Source organism: Microcaecilia unicolor, chromosome 1 (genome assembly GCF_901765095.1).
Source record: "Microcaecilia unicolor chromosome 1, aMicUni1.1, whole genome shotgun sequence".
Lineage (NCBI taxonomy): Eukaryota > Metazoa > Chordata > Amphibia > Gymnophiona > Siphonopidae > Microcaecilia > Microcaecilia unicolor.
This window is the reverse complement of record NC_044031.1, coordinates 714,554,449-714,575,929: the sequence shown is the minus strand read 5'-3', so window position 1 is coordinate 714,575,929 and position 21,481 is coordinate 714,554,449. Positions and strand designations below refer to the sequence as shown.

Below are 21,481 nucleotides of genomic sequence, written 5' to 3'. Positions count from 1 at the left end.
TGGATATATTGCAAGGATGTGTGCCACACTCTTTGTCACCCTCTTATCACCAAGTGTATCTCCCTGTCCCTCATCCACCCGGCTCTCCCTTTCTCTCAGCTAAACCACCTCACTCTCATCCTGTGAGATTGACATTGGAGTGCTTTGATGTTTCACTTATACAGTGGTGGAAATAAGTATTTGATCCCTTGCTGATTTTGTAAGTTTGCCCACTGACAAAGACATGAGCAGCCCATAATTGAAGGGTAGGTTATTGGTAACAGTGAGAGATAGCACATCACAAATTAAATCCGGAAAATCACATTGTGGAAAGTATATGAATTTATTTGCATTCTGCAGAGGGAAATAAGTATTTGATCCCCCACCAACCAGTAAGAGATCTGGCCCCTACAGACCAGGTAGATGCTCCAAATCAACTCGTTACCTGCATGACAGACAGCTGTCGGCAATGGTCACCTGTATGAAAGACACCTGTCCACAGACTCAGTGAATCAGTCAGACTCTAACCTCTACAAAATGGCCAAGAGCAAGGAGCTGTCTAAGGATGTCAGGGACAAGATCATACACCTGCACAAGGCTGGAATGGGCTACAAAACCATCAGTAAGACGCTGGGCGAGAAGGAGACAACTGTTGGTGCCATAGTAAGAAAATGGAAGAAGTACAAAATGACTGTCAATCGACAAAGATCTGGGGCTCCACGCAAAATCTCACCTCGTGGGGTATCCTTGATCATGAGGAAGGTTAGAAATCAGCCTACAACTACAAGGGGGGAACTTGTCAATGATCTCAAGGCAGCTGGGACCACTGTCACCACGAAAACCATTGGTAACACATTACGACATAACGGACTGCAATCCTGCAGTGCCCGCAAGGTCCCCCTGCTCCGGAAGGCACATGTGACGGCCCGTCTGAAGTTTGCCAGTGAACACCTGGATGATGCCGAGAGTAATTGGGAGAAGGTGCTGTGGTCAGATGAGACAAAAATTGAGCTCTTTGGCATGAACTCAACTCGCCGTGTTTGGAGGAAGAGAAATGCTGCCTATGACCCAAAGAACACCGTCCCCACTGTCAAGCATGGAGGTGGAAATGTTATGTTTTGGGGGTGTTTCTCTGCTAAGGGCACAGGACTACTTCACCGCATCAATGGGAGAATGGATGGGGCCATGTACCGTACAATTCTGAGTGACAACCTCCTTCCCTCCGCCAGGGCCTTAAAAATGGGTCGTGGCTGGGTTGCAGCCAAGGCAACAAAGGAGTGGCTCAGGAAGAAGCACATTAGGGTCATGGAGTGGCCTAGCCAGTCACCAGACCTTAATCCCATTGAAAACTTATGGAGGGAGCTGAAGCTGCGAGTTGCCAAGCGACAGCCCAGAACTCTTAATGATTTAGAGATGATCTGCAAAGAGGAGTGGACCAAAATTCCTCCTGACATGTGTGCAAACCTCATCATCAACTACAGAAGACGTCTGACCGCTGTGCTTGCCAACAAGGGTTTTGCCACCAAGTATTAGGTCTTGTTTGCCAGAGGGATTAAATACTTATTTCCCTCTGCAGAATGCAAATAAATTCATATACTTTCCACAATGTGATTTTCCGGATTTAATTTGTGATGTGCTATCTCTCACTCTTACCAATAACCTACCCTTCAATTATGGGCTGCTCATGTCTTTGTCAGTGGGCAAACTTACAAAATCAGCAAGGGATCAAATACTTATTTCCACCACTGTATATACTGTTATTTATCAACATTTGCTTATTTCTGATCTGATGAAGGGTTACTTTCGAAAGCTAATCAAAAATGTATTAAGTTAATCCAATAAAAAAGGTATCATCTTATTTTCTTTTCCATGTTTTATTTTCTTTCATTTCTATTGATTACTTTTATGAATTAGAAAATGATTTCAGACTAGCCCAACAGACTAGTGATAGTGCTGACCAGATTTAGACCTTCACCTCATCTGACAGGCAAAGGCTGGGGATGCTACAGAGGCAAAATTTACAAATGCCAAGGAGCAGCATGGGGAAAAAAAAATCTCAGACACCTCACTCTAGCACCATCTACAGGTGAGATATAGGTTGCACATGTACCTAGGTTCTGAGGGCAGCCAAGGTCCACAGGCACTTTCCAAAGACACTCAGTGCAACAGCTGGGTTACAGATGGAGAAATAAGAAGAAAGACAAAAAAGAAAAATAGGAGGAAAGTTGCTGGTAGATACCAATCAAGGCTCATTGTGCTGTGAAAGCCAAAAGGAGCTGCAAAAAAACAACTACAAAACAAAAAAGTGTTTTCAATGGGAACAAAATATTTAAAATTAAATAAAAGAAACCGTTTGCAATTTTTCAACATGCATTGAGCTAATGTGACCTAAGAATTGGGTCAGTGAACATCTGTGTTCCTTAAGAAGGAAATGGATCAAGCAGACATGACCTTGGCAAATGTTGAGTACTAGCAAACCTATTTTGCAAGTCACAAAGGCTTCGGATATTTTATTCACAATGGGATAGATTTTTAAAAGGAATTCATTTTTTTTGTTAAATATTATCTCTTTTCTTTATCATAGCCATTTTATTTTATTTTTTTCCTTTACTTTATTCTATATTTTTCATTAGGAAAACATCCTTAATCGCTCAACTGGTTTTGCCTCAGTTATCGCACACCTGAACATAGATTTCTTATATCTAGTGCATGTATGTTTGCAACACCGATGCCATCTGAAAATATTTACTTATTATACAAGGCTCAATTCACCCAAATTTGGGATGTAAAAAGCAAAAAGATATTGGTCAACCCATAGAATGTTCTGCTGTATATGATGCAAAACACAGGAGCATCAAAATTTATCCAAAGAAGCTTAGACCCTCAAAAATCAGGTGTTCCTGGAGGGGCACGTGAAGTCAGGAGTGGGGAGAAATCCACATGTATGTAAACTTTTCAAACATAAAGGTGTATTTTCTTCCACTTAAGACCATCTGCAGAAACACTGGGTGGTTTCACTTTGAAAAATTCACTAAAACATACATGGATACATGCAAAACAGCTTATTAAAAATCACCCTGAATAATACCAGAAAGCTCTATTAGAACATTCTGCAGATAGAGCAAAGCACAGACAATACCAAGAGCGAAGCACAGACAATACCAAAATGATTCACCCAAGTTGCATTTACAAATAAATAATGCAACTTGAAATGGAAGGTTACGAAAGAATGGATATCTTACCAGGTAGCCCAGGTGGCCCTAACAAAATAAAGAGAGAAGACACAAGAAGTCAAGGTCCTGCTGATATTATCATTAGAATGCATTAATCTGAATAAATACTGAAAGCCTTTTATACCAGTGATATCTTTTCATTGCTACTGAGTGACTGAAAGTCTTTAGAAATAGGGTTCAGCAGTCCAAGTAAAGAAAAAGAATTCAATAGCTCTCAGCAGTTTTGTTTCGTTTTTTTTACATACCTACTGGATGCTGATTTGGCCTAGAAAATTTCTGGTTTTGCTGCAATTGAATGCCAGAGGTGAATAACCTATAATCTCTTTCATTAGTGTAGACCTGCCTAATCCATTAATTATTCTAAGTGGGTTATTTATCACAGTGTCAAAAGAATTCTCAGCCAAGCACTGGTTACTCTGATGATATCACAGCTCTGAAATGCTCCAGGTTTACATGGCATGAGAAAAAGTGTATGGTATATAGGTTTAAGTAACACATATCCTCCATCATGTGTTCTTACAAAGGTTATAGACAATTAAAGTAAGATATTTGAAAGGTTTGGGGTTTTTAATCTGGTGTGACTGGATTCAAATAACAGAGCTGGGGAAACGTTCATAACTCTGGAGGCAGGTGCAAAATCTGTAGGTACTTCAACCCACTGGTTTTATCAATTTTCAAAAGAAAAGGTTTTCCCTTTGAAAATTACCAAGGAAAAACCCGTCTGCTGAGATTTACACCTGATTTTTTCTGTAGGCCCTTTTCCATGAATAATAATGCATGCGCTTTGGAAAATGCAAAACTATACATGTTATTGCATTCCCAGACCAAAGCTCTCTTTACTTCCACCTTTTTCTGCCCCTCATTCTTTATCCACATAAGTACTGTTGCAGTCTTCCAGGACTAAAGCCCAAGAGTTTAGGGGCTCTATATAACACATCACAGAGGTTGTCATTTCTTTGAGGTGTTAACAGTCTGTAAACTGAGGGCCCTGTTTACTAAGGCATGTTAGCGTTTTTAACCAGCCTACAATTAGCGTGTGCGTTGTGTACGCCAGGGGCATAGCCAGACCTCAGCGGGAGGGGGGTCCAGAGCCCAAGGTGGAGGGGGCATATTTTAGCCCACCTCCCCCAGCCGCCGACCCTCCCCCCGCTGCCAACCCTTCCCCGCTGACGACCCTCCCCCGCCACTTTCAACACCCGCCGCCACCAGGTACCCTTACTGGCGGGGGTCCCCAACCCCCGCCAGCCTTGGTCTTCTTCAGCGCTGGTCTCCGGCGTGTTTGCTAATCTGTGCTGTGAGTCCTGACTGACATCCTGCATGTTAACTCAGATAAAGTGGCTTTTCAACATTCCCTCCTATGAAAGGGGCACTGTCCAGGTGGATAAAATGAGAATTTAAAAATCTCTAACAAACATTTTTTTAGGGACAGGTCACTTGTGAAGAAATGTCATTCGCCAATAATAGTACTTGCTCATCTTAAATAGTGTGCACTATGTACAAAGAGGGTGCATTGTTATCTGATGAGTTCACACATGCACACACTATCGGAAAAGAGGGCACACTTCTGAATGATATTCATTACGGAGTGAAAAAAGTAACACAAGAATGTTCTGGCTGCCAAACCCTAACATTTATAACCATGATTCTTTTGCCGAGACATGCAAACTACTGCCAAATTTATATTGCTTCAGGGACCTGTTTATTATGCCACCTCATAGGCGCATTAGCATCTTTAACGCGCGCTAACCATGTAAGCACATCAACCATGTACGTGCCTACAATATCCCTATAGGCGCCTACACCAGGGGCGTAGCTAGGTGGGGCCACAGGGAAATGGGCCCCCACAGATTTAACCCTGGCCCCCCTACTTTCGACTCTTCCACGGTGCTTTCGACGTCCCCTCCCGCCGTCGCTGCAACAACCCTCCCCTGCTGCTGCCAGGTACCTTTGCTGGCAGGGGTCCCCAAACCCCGCCATACTTAGTCTTCTTCAGCGCCAGTCTCTGGCGCGTTCGCTGATCTGTGCTGTGAGTCCTGACTGATGTCCTGCATGCATGTCCTGCACGTTAACATGCAGGATGTCAGTCAGGATTCATAGCACAGATCACCGAACGCACCGGAGACCGGCGCTGAAGAAGACCAAGGCTGGCGGGGGTTGGGGACCCCTGCCAGTAAGGGTACCTGGCGGCGGCGGGGGTTGAAAGTGGTGGGGGAGGGTCATCAGCGGGGAAGGGTTGGCAGTGGGAGGAGGGTCGGCGAATGGGGGATGCGGGCTAAAATGTGCCCCCCCCTCACCTTGGGGCTCTGGACCCCCCCCCCCTCCCGCTGAGCTCTGGCTATGCCTCTGGCATAACAACGCACATGCTAATTGTAGGCTCGTTAAAAACGCTAACGTGCCTTAGTAAACAGGGCCCTCAGTTTACAGACTGTTAACACCTCAAAGAAATGACAGCCTCTGTGATGTGTTATATAGAGCCCCTAAACTCTTGGGCTTTAGCCCTGGAAGACTGCAACAGGTTAGGCTTTCAGTATATCCCCAATGAATATGCATGAGAGAGATTTGTATACAATGGAGATAGTAGGCCTGCAAAGCTCTCTCATGCATATTCATTATGGATGTATTGAAAACCAGACCCATTGGCAGCCCTTGAGTATGGAGAATGAAGATAGAGGCCCTTAAGCTTTCAAATTCTTTTTAATTAAACATTTTTTTAAAAGACAAAAGTCTAACATGCATATAATCATGCAGGCGGTAAGAAAGAAAGAAAGAAACAACACCAGGAGATAAAGCAGGATCAGCTAGCGATTTGAAGACTTTACAGCAACCACTGAATCCTAGAAAATCTTTCTCCCAGGTAGGTTTTAGTACTGCTCTTCTTATCTAAGGTATGACTGGTATTATAGGATGTGTGCTCATAATTGGGGCAATTTTGAAACCTCACAGGAGGGTTGTGGTCTCATGTGAGCTTTCCTTAAACAATGGGAACACCGTTTTTCCTAACAGGTGCAAATGTACCCTCTGAAATGGCATGCAGAAATTTCAAAATAAAAATTCCTGTCCATACTAACACAGAAACATTTACCTGCAATGAGGTGTGAGGGGGGGGGGGGGGGGGGGGGAGTTGCAATTTTCAGTTCTGATTACCCATCAGTAAATAGCTGATTACCCTGGAAAAATCTTCTAAAATTAGCTTCATTAATAAAGAATAAAGTTCAGTCATTAAACACTAACATTGAAACAGTGCCAGAGCTGGAAACCACATTCTATGTTTACACCGTGAGTCACGTGAAGTTATGAAACCTTAGGAAATGTGTGTATACTGTAATATATCATATGGGTCATACCGGGATAGGACTGACAGTTTACAAGTGGCAGGTGGGTGTTAATGAACTTTTCCTATTCATTGCACTGCCAATAGTTTTACCCTGTAGCAGCTAAATAGCGTTTTTCAGTGCTACAAATCGCAATCCAGCACTTTGGGGTCCTTCTACTAAGGTGCGCTAATAGATTTAGCATTCACTAATGATTACTGTGCGCGCTAAATGGTAAGAAATCTTATTATTCAGTGCATGCTAATCATCACTGTGCACTAAGGGGGTCTTTTACTAAAGCTTAGCTTGAGTTATCTACAGCAAAGCCCATCTTATTCCTATGGTACCTGCTGCAGATAACCCCCTAAAAGACCCCCTAAATCATTTAGTGCACCTTAGTAAAAGGATCCCTTTGTTGCACTTAATCAAAGTACCTATAAACACACTGGGGACAATTCTATAACATGCTCACATTTACATGCCATTGAATGCCTGAATGTTTAGAATACTAGCAAATAAGCATGTATGTGTGCACTTATGTGCATATATGCCAGCATAAAACAAAAAAAAGAGGTAAAAACCCTCATGATACCATGAGATATAGAACCAAAAAAAGTGAGGAAAAACCAAGTTGGGATGCCAAAAGACGCTTTATTGTATAAAAACGACCTGACACGGCCGTGTTTCGGCCCTAAGGCCTACCTCAGGGGTCTTGAACAATCTCAGATGATCTAGTGTATGAACATACACTGGTAAAAATTTGCTTGAACGCAAACTTGTTTGATCTCCTCTCTTCTAGAATAGCATATGTTCAGTGACCAACTGATTTGAAATGGCGTTGCCACAAAAGATCCTCCTCTCTTCTAAAATAACGTGTATTCTGTTGGTAATAAAGCGTCTTTTGGTATCCCAACTTGTTTTTTCCTCACTTTTTTTTGGTTCCATATATGCCAGCATGCCACCATTTAATGCAATGAGACCTAGTTACTAATATCTGGTGTTAACAGTAAAATAACACATTATAATGGCAGCCCATGTTGAACTTCCCCCCTTAATGATAGACCCATTAATACTCAGTTGTGCTAGAATTCTATAAAGGAAAGTGGGTGACTATATTCCTTTATGGAATAGGCTCCTACCACGTGCCTTCTAGAAGACTAAATCTAGGCACTTTATTACAGAATTGCCCACATTATGATTAAAGTGAGGAACTTAAATAATGTGCAGTTACCCACTGGATATCTTTTCAGTTAATATTCACATTATCTATCTCCTCTCTTTATCCTTAATCGGCATGAGTGACCAAGGGAGGAGTGGGATGGGACCCAGATTTTAATGCCAAGAGGCCTGTTTTCTAAACTGCATTAGATGTTTGAAGTGGGTTTTGATACACATAAAATATTAACGTGGAGCTAAAAAAAAAACCCAGCTAACGCACTATGGTGTACAGCATATGCTAACTGCTGTGTTAAACACTTACCGTGGGAATTTATATTAAGAGCAGGGAGCACACCTTACAGTTAACATTGACAGAGAACAGTTAACTATATCTTCACAAATACCTGTTAAACATATTCCTTTGGTGCTGTTACACAAATCCACCATTATTCGAACCTACAATTAAAAGAAAAATCAAACCAATAAATTCCAGCAGTGTCTCTAAAGCATTTTTTTTGTAACACTAACTATGATAGAAGATTTTGCCAAAAGGCATTAAAGATGTCATTCAGACTACTGCCATTTTAAGTCTTAGCATAAAACAAATGCTAATTTAAGAGCACTGAACTTTGAAACAGTAAATTGACTTGAACCAAGCTGGCCCATTCAGTAAAGCATGTTAAAAAAAGTTGCCATATGTAGTCTGTAGAATGGAGTGATGTGACAACATCTATTTATGCATTGCAAGAAACCATGAGGTAGATAAACTAAAAGGTGATGCCATGCATTATGACTATAGGTCCTATTTAATGCAATAGGATCTGTTTGCTAATAGCATGTGTTAATGGCTCTAGCATGTGTTAATGCAGTACCACACTTTAATAAATCCAGACCTCTGTCTGAAATATGCAGGGTTTGATCTTTAACCCATTAGTGCCCAGTGTTCCCACGATTTGTTCCCATATGGCTTATTATGGGAACATTGGACACTAATGGGTTAATGCTGCCAAAAGCATCATTAAGATCTGGTGTGTTATTCCAAACGTAAGGCATAAAACGCACCTGATAATTCTCCGCCTCCCTGTGAAAAATGTCTCTCCTGTAACAAGACAGTTTGGGCACTAAGCCTCTTCCTCATCCTCCCTCCCTCCCCCATACTGTAAATTGTCTGTATGTGAATGAGATTGGGAGTTAGAAGTCTCAATTCTGGAAATGGTGCCCAAATTTGGGTGCCAAATAAAATGCGTGCTAAGCGCTATTCTATAAATGACACTCAAGATTAGGCATTGTTTATAGAATAGTGCTTAGTGCCTGGATCTGCTCCCAGTTTAGGGTATGAGGATTTGCACTAACTAAACTCTGGTGTAAATACCCATGCCTAAATGTATTTATTTGTATTTATTTATTGCATTTTTATCCCACCTTATCCCATCTCTTTGCAGGCTCAAAGTGGCTTACAATACATCATGAGTAGTGGAAGAGTGTTAGTAAATAAATGTTTAGTATTACAAAGTATTGGTCATCATGATGATAATTAAACAAAGTTATAGTATACAAGCAGATAATTGAGAAACAGTTCTAAACATAGATAGGCGAGTTGTGCATATTCACATTGGTGAGGATCCCCTGAATTCTATAACACTGTGCGCAAATCCTATAACACCCCTGACCCTCCCATGGCAGAGAACAGGAGAAGAAGAGAGTATGGAGAAGGGTAGGAAAGGCATGACGAGAGCAACGAAGGCAAGATGTACTCAGATAGAATGTAGATGGTTGAATGGAAGGAAGGAAATATTGAAGATTGAGAGCTGAGAAGGGAGAAGACAAAAGAGATGGTGAGATGATGAAAGCAGAAGGTGAGCAATGTGTTCCTGCAGTATACAGTGATTTCAGATGGAGAAAGAGATAGGTCAAGGACAGTACCAAGAAGAGAAAGTGTACTGGAGCCATAAGAAGTAACTGGTAGAAAATACAAAGTGTATAGAGAAAATGCTTAATGGCACGCAGCACCTGGAGCAAATGCCCTGGGAGGATCGGGGTGGACCTGGGAGTCATCCCGTAGAAGGCTGTGAGGATATGCAGATGGGATGCAAGTCCTCCACAACACCTGGAAGGCAGCTGGTGGGAGCACTGGGACCTCCACCACGCCCCTCCCAGCCAAGAAAAGGCTTACCTATGCCCTCTCATTCAACTGAAAGAGATTGCCTCCTGTTCATTTATGCCATGGAAATATTTAAATGTCTGTATCATATCTCCCTCCTCCCACCATTCTTCCAAAATATACAAACTGAGATCTTTAAATCTGTCCCCATACGTTTTATGGCAAAATAGCCACCCTCTCAACAGATTCCATCCTCTTTATATCTTCTTAAAGGTATAGTCTCCAGAACTGTACACAATATTCAAAATGAGACCCCACCAGAGTCTTACATAGAGGTATTATCTCTATATACGAGATATATTTTCCTACTGGTCATTCCTCTCCCTATGCAGCCAAGCATCCTTCTAGCTTTTGCCATTACCTTTTCTACATGTTTGGCCACCTTGGACTTGATACTGTTATAGTATGGTGAATGACCACTTGCACGGTTTTGTGCTACTTCATATAGTGTCTGGCAATGGAAAGACAGATTGTGAGCTGGGAAAGAGGGGAAGTTGACAAATAGCGCATCTCAAAAGAGTGTGTGCATGTATGAATGGGAAGGTGAAACTAAGAGAGTGCTAGGAAGGAGGAAGCTGAGAGATAGAACAGAGATTGAAGGAAAGGATGTGAGAAGGGGGAAGGAAAGAGATTGGGAAGGGGAGACAAAGGATAAGAACATAAACATTGCCATACCGGGATAGACTGAAGGTTGATCAAGCCCAGTATCCTGTTGCCAACAGTAGCCAATCCAGGTCAAAAGTACCTGGCAAGGTCCCAAAAGAGACAAGGTTAATGGATGAGAGATGGAAACAGGCAAGAGGAGAGAGAGAATTAGAAAGAGGGAAACAGATGAGAGGAAGGAAGAAGAACTGAGAGAAAGGTGGAGAGGAGAGATAAGTGGGAAGGGGAAGAAGTGGAAAGATGGAAAGGGTGGTGTGGAGGAGATAACAGAAAGGAAAGAAGGGAAGAGAAAAAGGTCAGAGAATGAGATGAAGAATGAGGAAATTTTGAGGAGGTGGGAAAGGGTGAGTGAATTGAAGAGGAAGAATGTGTGCAAAGAGGTGAAGGGCGTGTGTGAGGGACTAGAAAGGGAGTGAGCGGAAAATGGGAAAGGTATAGGTAAGATAAAGAAAAACAAAATGAAAAGGTCAAAGAAAACAAACTGGATCTGTAACATAAGCAAAAGAAAGTTTACAACAGGAAGGAAAAATCTAGAGCAAATGCTGAGAGAATAAAATGGGTAACAGAAGAAACAAACATAGGGCTGGTAAAAAAGCATTTATCGCTGATAAAAAAAAAAAACATTGAATGGGGCCGTCCTCAGATTTTCAGCAGCGCTATGCAGATAATGCTACTGAAAATCTTTGCAGACTGGATAAGCTACAGGGTGGTCTGAGGGCAGAGACAAGATAGAGCGTCAAATTATCTGGATAGCTGCGATATTCAGCGGAAAAGCTGTCCTAAGTTGTCTGGCTAATTCTCTGGATAATAATGGCATTCACCACTGCACCTGGATACTCAGTGCCAATATCCAGATATTGGCTGGCATTGAATATTCAGGTGTATATTTAAAAAAACATAGCTAGTATTTCAAACAAACACATACCATGGAGTTTAAACATTGACCTGTTAGAAATAAGAGGGGATAGGAAACCTGAAACATGGAACAATGAGACGTGTGAATGTATGTGTTTGGATTACAGAGAGAGAATGTCGATTGGAGGGGGGAAAGGGAGAGAGAGAGAGAGGAAAATAATCAATGCCAATTCGAGGAAGCAGGACATAGTTCACATACCTCTCCACTAATCTGAGTACTCTACCCCTTGTCCCCTTCCCCCCAATCAAAGCGGGTGAGTGAGGGGATTAAACATGTTTATTTGCTTATTTATTCACTCTTCATATACCGCCACATGGCCTGAACTAGGCTTCTACATGGTTCAAAAAAATAAAAACGGTAGATGCGAGGAAAAAAAGAAAAGAAAAGGAGAGGTGGAAAAATAGGTCAATCAAAATTATTCAGAGTTATTAAAATGGCTGAAGGTTCCCCTGAGCATTATGTGCATTTCAGGTTGTTCCATCTAAGGCAGCAAAAATGATAAAGGAGATGAAACACTTCTGTAATAAAGAAAAACCACACGGGTTAGGGCTTTTCAACCTGGAGAAAACAGGACTGAGAAAGGGATAGGAAAGAAGTTTATAAAGCCAGAAGTGGGTGGAATGGTTAAATAGGGAACATTCTAAGAAACTAACAACCAGCAGACTGCTGAGCAAATCATAGAAAGATTTTTGGCATACATAATTAAGCTTGTGGAATTTGTTGGTGGGGACGTGGTCAAGGCAGCTAACACAGTGGGGTTCAGAAAAGATCTGGACACGTTCACGGAGGAAAAGTCCATAAAAATGTACTAGCCAGGTAGTCCTGGGAGAGCCATTGCTCCTCCCTGAAAATGAGCTATGAGAAATAGATCTACTTTCCAGGACTTGGCAATTATTTGTGACTCAGAAAAGAAATCTGGACAAGTTCCTGGAGGAAAAGTCCATAAAAATGTACTAGTCAGGTAGACCTGGGAGAGACACTGCTCCTCCTGAAAATGAGGATCTACTTTCCAGGATCTGACAATTATTTGTGACTCAGAAAAAAATCTGGACAAGTTCCTGGAGGAAAAGTCCATAAAAATGTACTAGTCAGGTAGACCTGGGAGAGACATTGCTCCTCCTGAAAATGAGGATCTACTTTCCAGGATTTGGCAATTACTTATGACTCAGACTGTTCACTGTCAGAGACAAGATGCTGGGCTTGATGGATTCAAAATAAGAAGATAAAAAAAACAATACAGAATCACAACAAGGTTTTAGCGTTCTTTGAAAGGCTAAACAACCGTTCCCTATTTAACTCTCCACCCCACTTGTGAATTTAGAAACTTGTGCATCTCTTCTCTGTCTTCTTTTCTCTAAGCTGAAGAGCCCAACCTAGCCTCTCTATCATTTTGCCACCTTTCTCTGAACCTGTTTGAAATAGGGGTGATACAGTACTCATAGTGTAGATGCACCAGAGACTTTTACACATGCGTAATCATGTTTTCCATTTTGTCCTCCATTCTTTGTCAAATAATCCCTTGCCTCAATACATCTGGGACTTAATGAACTACTATTATCCTACGTGGATGACATCCTGCTTCTCTTACTAGTAACAGCATCAAATAAGGACCCAACTCAGTCTGTAGCGAATTAGCACCTGGGCCCTGACCAATTAACTGAAACAATGCGCAAGAAACCAAGGTCTTGTGGTTCCGAAATCAGGGAGTTGAGGTCCCATCATCAATATCTTTGTCCAGTGGTCAAAGCTTTACAGATGAATCTGAAACCAGAGTATTTGGGGTCTTGCTTAATTCTTCACTCACGTTCTCTTCCCATATTAATCAGCTACGGAAGAAAACACTATTCAAAATGAGACAACTATGCCTACTCAGACCATTCTTCAACCAAAAATCCTTCGCACTACTAGTCCAAATGTTAGTCCTACCTCACTTGGATTACTGTAACGTTCTACTTCTTAGTATTAAGTGTCAATATCAGAAAAAAAACTGCAAATCATACAGAATACAGCTGCAAGACTAATATACAGATTGAATAGATATGCTAGTGTTTCAACTCATCTAAACAAACTGCACTGGCTTCCCAAAGCAGAAAGACTCAGGTTCAAAGCTGCTTGTTTAGTTTTTCAAATCTTACATGTCTTCACCTCTGAACTGCTAAGACCGCTTCGCTATATCTGGTCCAGTCTAACAAACTGAAACAACAACTAATGCTAGCATCACCATTTCAAAAGACAATTCGAAATCAGAAGATTTTCAGCTCTCTATTCCCCGTACTTGGAGTCCCAATATGGAACTCTCTACCTATTCCCATCAGACCAGAAAACAGCTACCTCTGCTTCAGGAAGAGACTAAAAAGCCTTTCTCTTCCCAAAGACTGCTTCATAATAATCCATCATGACCTCTACTTCCTAATATCATCCATTATCCTTTCCTTTAATATTTTAGTCTCAAGCATTACACCAATGGTCTCTATTGTTTCTCAGACCTCACACTAACACTATCTGCTTTTGTCTCACCTAGAATGTAAGCCACACTGAACCCTGGAAAGGGGATATCAGCGGTATACAAGAATTGAATTGAATTGAAATGTTTATTTGCTTTTTTGCAGACATGAGTACACGGGGCTGCCAATTTCAATGTATGTATTTTTTTCTTATGTTCTTACGTTCAATGTTATTCAATCTTTCAATAGATTTAAAATTCTAGGTACACATGTTTTCATAGCCCAACTGCTGACTCTCACTACATCCAGATTACTGTTCAATTCGAAACTTCCTGTTCAACACATACACTGAAAATGGCTCCCAGAGATGGAGAGTAATCTTCATTAAGCCATTTGTATCTGTTCAACTTGTTACAACTTTTCAAAAAGAAATTATCCATGTGTTTCTTTTTGAAAATTTGGAACGAGCTACATCTTAAGCAACTAAGTGAAAATTGCTCCCTCTATGGATTGGCAATATGCTGGAAAATAAGAGGAAATAGCACATGCTAAATACAAAACCGAAAATAAAACCCAAACAAACTGAAACAAAAGATGAAATACGCTTTTTCTTTCCGCATGCACTCCCCCTATTTTCTAGCATCACAAATAGTGAACTGTTCAGATCTGAATCTAAAATATTGTAGACTAATAGCACAACGGTTGGTTTGTACTTTTGGCAGATCATGTACACAACACTCTCTTTCTTTTGTCAGATCTTAGTCAATCTGAAATAATGTGTGCAGAAGAACTTGCAGATTTCTAAGAATCGCATACTGGTCACAATTGTGAAGGTTTCTGCTACACACAGCTGGCATGGTGGGGGTAAGGGGGGGAGAGAAACTGCAATCAGGTAAACTGCCCTGAGCTTCTGTGCCAGAGGGCTCCCAAAGCTGATGACCAGGGACTGAAGCCCCCTCCCAAATTTCTGCACTGTGTCCCAACATGTCTAACCCCAGCCCTGCTGCTATGGCCCACAGAACTGAACTTAGACCATAGGCTTCCCCTTTTAAAATCCCTACCGACCTGATCCAGTCTAGAATCAGAGAAGAGTCTGTGGTTCAAATCTAGTCCAGGTCTATCGGGACTTAAGAATGTGGCCTGTGCTATGCAAAAATAAGGTGTTGGTGTTATAGTTCCAACTGGCCATACCAAAATGGTATTTCAGCATGGATTTCAGGCACTGTAAATGATTTATAGTTGCAATGGTTGCTGCTGGGACTGGCACACGTTGAAAAGGTATTATCACAATGTATGCCAAAGCAGAAAGAAAACTATATTTAAAAGACAAGATACATGGATTGGTTCTTGTTTTATTGTTTTTGTTTTTAGCTATATAGGATGTAATTTATTTATTTATTTTATTTATTTGTTACATTTGTATCCCACATTTTCCCACCTATTTGCAGGCTCAATGTGGCTTACATAGTACCGTAAAGGCGTTCGCCAATTCCGGTGTAAACACATAAACGTATAGAGGAAGAGTTACGTTATGTACCATTATATTTTTTGGTTTCGTAGTTTTGCAGGGTTCACTTATTTAAGCAGGGTCAGTAGGGAATGCCTTTTTGAACAGGTAAGTTTTTAGTGATTTCCAGGAGTTTAGGTGGTTATACGTTGTTTTCAGGCTTTTGGTAGTGCACATTCCATATTTGTGTGCTTAAGATTGTGTATGTGATTTTATTGTTATCTGCACAGTTAATTATGCAGAATATAAATTAATAAACTAAACTAAATTAGAAGATGGATATCTGGACTACACCAAAAATGAAATCAACATAAAAGGGAAAACTGGTACTGCAGAAGCTGACTTCCACACAACAGCTGTACATAGAGGGCCATGAGAAACCAAAGAGCTAGACTAGGTAGCAGTGCAAGCCGAAGCACGCAAATGCACAGGGCAAAAATGGGATTTTGCAAACTTACTGAACTGACGTAGACTCCTTTTTTTTTTTTTTTAGACAAGCGATGCCTGGTATCCTAAAGGATAAATCTTGCAGGAACTTCTGCACCCGCTGGTCATACTGCAGTCACAAAGTGAAACTTCACCGACAGAGCACAGCAATAGTCAGAACGTCATTTTTTACTCTAAAGGTATCAGGTCTCGAGTATGGACGTATAAACTGATGCTACCATAACCTGCTAGAAAGGGGGGGGGGGGGGGCTATTAATTCGCTATGCACACGAAGCCCTAGCAGTCCAGAAAGATGACCTTGAAAGATTCAGCTTCTGACAGGTGCCCAGCACAGCGCTTTTTCATTTAGTCCAATAAGGTTGTTTCTTTTCATGCAATAAGCTCTCTTCCTGACCTGCAGTTTTCTTAAAGGCAACCTACCGGTACTAGGGAATAAGTCATCATCATCATCAGCATGTCGTCCTCCTGTGCCCTGAGCTGAGGCTGCCGATGGCTTCTCTTGTTCCTGGCGACCGGGGTCCCGTCCTCCTCTGCCCCCCCGGCTCGGTGCCTGGCGCTCAGCTCAGCCAGGAGCTGCCCCAGGGGCGAGGAGGGGTCCGGGGGCTCGTCCAGGAGGCGCCGGCGATTCTCCAGCTCTCGCACCCTGCCTGTCAGCTGCGCCCATTGCCCCAGCAGGAAGAGCGTGCCCGCCGCGTTCAGCGCTGTGAGCAGAGCCGCCGCTGCCAGCAGGCTCCGGCCCGTGGTGATGCCCGAAGCCTCCAGCATCTCAGTTTCAAGGGGGCAGAGAGAGAGATCGGGCCAGATACTGCGGCCAGCCCGGGACAGCCGGGAGAGAGCTGCTTGGGCGGGGGGAGGGGGAGGGGGAGGGGTGATCCGGAGAGCGGGACGCTGGGGTTCCAAATTAATAGCGCAAGGACAGCCTGGGGAGGGGGGGGGGAATTCAAGGGAAAGGAGCCCCTCCTCCATCACTTGCAAAAAAGCAGAACAGTCTGGGTGGGGGAGAGAAGAGGTAATGTTAGGTTCTCCAGGACCCAAGGTATTAATGGCTAAACAAGGAGTAATCTGCAATGTAAATAACACACAAGGAAGAAATGCGTGGCCGTGTTTTTTTCAGCATACACAGAGATCTGGAGGGAGTGAAAGTGGTTTCAAATCTATTCGTCTGTGTGATCCAGTATGCCCGCATGGGAACCTAGTATCATTAGGCAGCTTTCTTTTATACCTGTTTCATTAACTTCTTTTCTACTATGACTGCAGTGCTTTCAACAGGAAGTAATTTTACAATACTTGTTACCAGTGTTTTAGTCTCTGTTTTTCATTCTTTTCCCTCCTGTGCCGTTTCTTTTTTTTTTTATTCTTTCAAAGCCAAGGCTGGTGCAAGAGTGTTGGCAAATCTTCAACCTCTCCCCCACGCCCCACCCCCATTAAATTTCAGGCCTCTAAAGCCCCCTTTCACCTGAGATCGTGCTATTTAAGCTCAACAATCATGATCATTTCTCAACACCACTCATGTCAGAACAATGCTTTAGAAATGCATAATTGGGCTATTTGAAAATTACCCACCCTTCCTGCAGATAAAAACATTGTTTTGCTTTGATTGCAGCTGCTCTTTGCCACCGCCTAGAAGCTGTCACCCTAGGTGACAGCCTAGTTTACCCAATGAATATGCTGGCCCTGTTCAAACCCAACCCAGTGCTGGAAAATATAATTATACATAAAGGATCAGAATGTTTGTCTGGGAGCAAAATAACTTCTGAAAAATGTAATTGAATGGGACCAAATTTTCGTGTAAAAAGGTGCCCCAGAAATAAGCAGTGGATTTTCCCCAAGTCCATTTAATAATGGTCTATGGACTTTTCCTTTATGAAGCTGTCCAGACCTTTTTTAAACCCTGCTAAACTAACTGCCTTTACCACATTCTCTGGCAATGAGTTGAGTGAAGAAAAATTTTCTCTGATTCATATTAAATTTACTACTTTGTAGCTTCATCTCATGCCACCTAGTCCTAATATTTTTAGAAAGAGCAAACAAATGATTCACGTCTACCATTCCACTCCACTCATTATTTTATAGACCTCTATCATATCTCCCCTCAGCAGTCTCGTCTCCAAGCTGAAGAGCCCTAGATGCTTCAGCCTTTCCTCATAGGGAAATCGTCCCATCCCCTTTATCATTTTTGTCACCCTTCTCTGTACCTTTTCTAATTCCACTATATCTTTTTTGAGATACTTTATATTGTTTGAATATTTTTACTGCTGTAATTGTCTATTTTTAATGTTTGACTTATTCTTACTGTACACCACCTTGATTGAATTCCTTCAAAAAGGCAGTAAATAAATCCTAATAAATAAATAGACATACAAATAAACATGCAGACCTTACTGAGACTTTATTGTCTCGGAACTGGTAGCTTCAGTTTATTATGTTGGATGTTAGCCAGGGATGGGTTTCATAAACATCTTTGCAACTTATGATACTTTACATCATACTATTTACGTGTGCTATTATACTGTTAGTTCTATTTAATATCAGGTGTACCCTTCTGTCCTATCTCCCTATCTCCTATGCTTTAAAAAAATATTGTCATTTTGTTTAGTACAAAAAAAGCACAAAGGGGGCAATTCTATAAAGTGGCACCTAGAGGTAGGCGCCCCCTACGCTCGTCTAAGGTGTCATAAAGAGGCAGTTAGGCGCTTATGGGGCTCATTTTCGAAAAGCATCTAAAAAGTGTAATAAAGCAGCATTTGGATTAATTTCTTCTCAAAACGTCCAAATCTCTATTTTCAAAACCTATTTTTCATACGTTTATCAATGCAATTCATCTACAGTGCATTTCGGGAATGGAATTAAGGCGGGCTTAGTGCTTCTTAGCACTTGGATGTTTTGAACAAAATGAAAATGTCTAAGGCTAACACACTCAGGGCTCTGTTCTTTCCTGGTTTTCTTCTTATCTTTCCCAGCGTTCCTTTAGTGTATACTCTAGTGGATCGTCCTCTGCTTCTATCCCACTGTCAGTTGGTGTACCTCAGGGATCTGTCCTGGGACCTCTTCTTTTCTCCATCTATACTTCTTCCCTTGATACTCTGATCTCATCCTATGGTTTTCAGTATCATCTTTAAGCTGATGACTCCCAGATCTACCTCTCCACACTAGAAATCTCAGCCGAAATCCAGGCCAAAGTATCAGCCTGCCTGTCTGACATGGCTGCCTGGATGTCTCAGCACCATCTGAAACTAAACATGACCAAGACTGAGCTTCTTATCTTTCCCCCTAAACCAACCTCTCCTCCTCCCCCATTCTCTATTTCTGTGGATAACACTCTCATCCTTCCTGTCTCATCAGCTCGTAATCTTGGGGTCATCTTCGACTCCTCCCTCTCCTTTTCTGCACATATTCAGCAGACTGCTAAAACCCGTCGTTTCTTTCTCTATAATATCATCAAAATTCGCCCTTTCCTTTCTGAGCACACTACCAGAACCCTCATCCACACTCTTATCACCTCTCACTTAGACTATTGCAACTTGCTTCTCAGAGGTCTCCTACTTAGCCATTTCTCTCCTCTTCAATCTGTTCAAAATTCTGCTGCACGACTAATATTCTGCCAGTGTTGTTATGCTCATATTAGCCCTCTCCTCAAGTCACTTCACTGGCTTCCTATCCGTTTCCGCATACAGTTCAAACTCCTCTTATTGACCTATAATTGCATTCACTCTGCAGCTCCTCAGTACCTCTCCACTCTCATCTCTCCCTACATTCCTCCCTGGGAACTCCGTTCACTGGGTAAATCTCTCTTATCTGCACCCTTCTCTTCCACTGCTAACTCCAGACTCTGTTCCTTTTATCTTGCTACACCATATGCCTGGAATAGACTTCCTGAGCCAGTATGTCAAGCTCCATCTCTGGCCATCTTCAAATCTAAGCTAAAAGCCCAACTTTTTTGATGCTGCTTTTAACTCCTAACCCTTATTCACTTGTTCAGTACCTTTATCATCCTCACCTTAATATTCCCTTATCTCTTGTTTGTCCTGTTTGTCTGTCCTAATTAGATTGTAAGCTCTGTCGAGCAGGGACTCTCTTCAAGTTTAAGTGTACAGCGCTGCATACGTCTAGTAGCACTCTAGAAATGATAAGCAGTAGTAGTAGTAGTACTTCAACATTTTGATGTAGACCTGTTTTTAGAAGGAAGAAGGCACAAAAAGGTGTACGAAATGACCACTGGAGGGAATCATGGGTGGCCTCCTCCTTTACTCCCCCAGTGGTCACTGACCCCCTCCCCCTCCCCCCCAAAGATGTGAATAAAAATAGTACTTAGCCTCTAAGACAGCTTCAGATGGAATAGCCAATTCTATTAGAGCAGCAAGCAGGCCCCTTGAGTAGTGTAGTGGTTGCTGTAGTGCATTGTAGAGAAGGGAACCCAGGCCCATAGATCTCTCTACCTGTCACACTTGTGGTGGAAAGTGCAAACCCTCCAAAACTCACCAAAAGCCTACTATACCCAGGTATTAATGACCCCTTTCACCCATAAGGACTATTGTAGTGGTGTACAGTTGGGGGAGGTGGGTTTTAGAGGGCTCAGCAGACAAGATAAGGTGGTAACTGTGAGATGTGTATCTGGGAGCTTTTATATGAAGTCTACAGCAGTGCCCCTTATGGTGCCCCATTGATCTCCTGGGATGTCTGTGTGGCCAGTCTGTTAGGATTGCTGGCTCCTCTTACATCCCAATCGCTTGATTTTGCACTTGGACTTTTTTTTTCAAAAATGGGCCAAAAGGATAAATGCACAGATCAAAAGACCATTTAGCACGTGGCCACTTTAAAAAAAAAAGATGTTTTGCTTTTTTGAAAATGGCTATATTTCCTATTCGGAATTGGGATGTTTAGTGCGGAACATCCAAAGTCCAACTTAGACATCATATCGAAAATGCCCCTCCACGTGCACTGTGTGCTATTCTAGTTTCAAGCTTATTCAAAGACTTTCTATCCTGCCCATCAAATAAATGCATGAGCAGCTTCCAATCTATAAAGTAAAGAGAGATAAAAAGTGAATATCGACAACATTCCTTTTTAAATTTTATGCCTTTTAAAATTCTGACACAGTCCTCGACTCCACAACCTCCACCGGGAGACCATTCCACGCCTCCACCACCCTTTCTGTGAAATAATACTTTCTTAGATTACTCCTAAGCTTATTCCCTCTCAACGACATCGTATGCCCCCTCGTTCCAGAGCTTTCCTTCAGTTGAAAAAGGCTCACTTCCTGTACTTTAATGCCCTTGAGATATTTAAACGTCTCTATAATGACTACTACCACCCAAGCAAAGTCCTAAGTGTTCACCATAATTAATGTAGTAAGGACAATACCCAAGTTGTCACCTTATATGCTGTTGGAGATAGTACCCCTGCTTCAGGCTTCCCCTTTCCCAGTGAGGGACATATATCCTATTAATAATGGAAGACAGAAGAAGTTGAAATATGACTTTCTCCTTAGAGAGACCATTGTTCCCTGTTTACACTAGCATTGATGCTTCTAGGAAGAAAGCTATGGTTTGAGATGGGCTTTCAAGGGTACTAAGGAGTCCTATGAGTTTTATTTTGAGGGATTTTAGTTTTTTAAACTTCATTTTCATTGATTTTATATGATTCTCCCTAGCATCAGAGGGTT

The 21,481-nt window shown here is 41.9% G+C and overlaps 1 protein-coding gene across 1 annotated transcript in view; it reads right to left on the bottom strand.

Annotated features, from left to right (window-relative positions):
- Positions 1-16,668, bottom strand: part of GLDN (gliomedin) — a 75,868-nt gene extending 59,200 nt beyond the window's left edge. The window contains exons 1-3 of the mRNA XM_030189436.1: positions 16,240-16,668; positions 8,086-8,137; positions 3,222-3,239 (exon numbers count right to left, since the gene is read on the bottom strand). Coding sequence (XP_030045296.1) covers positions 3,222-3,239; positions 8,086-8,137; positions 16,240-16,584 — 415 coding nt within the window. The 5' untranslated portion in view covers positions 16,585-16,668. The remainder of the gene's footprint in view (positions 1-3,221; positions 3,240-8,085; positions 8,138-16,239) is intronic.
- Positions 16,669-21,481: the final 4,813 nt, after the last annotated feature.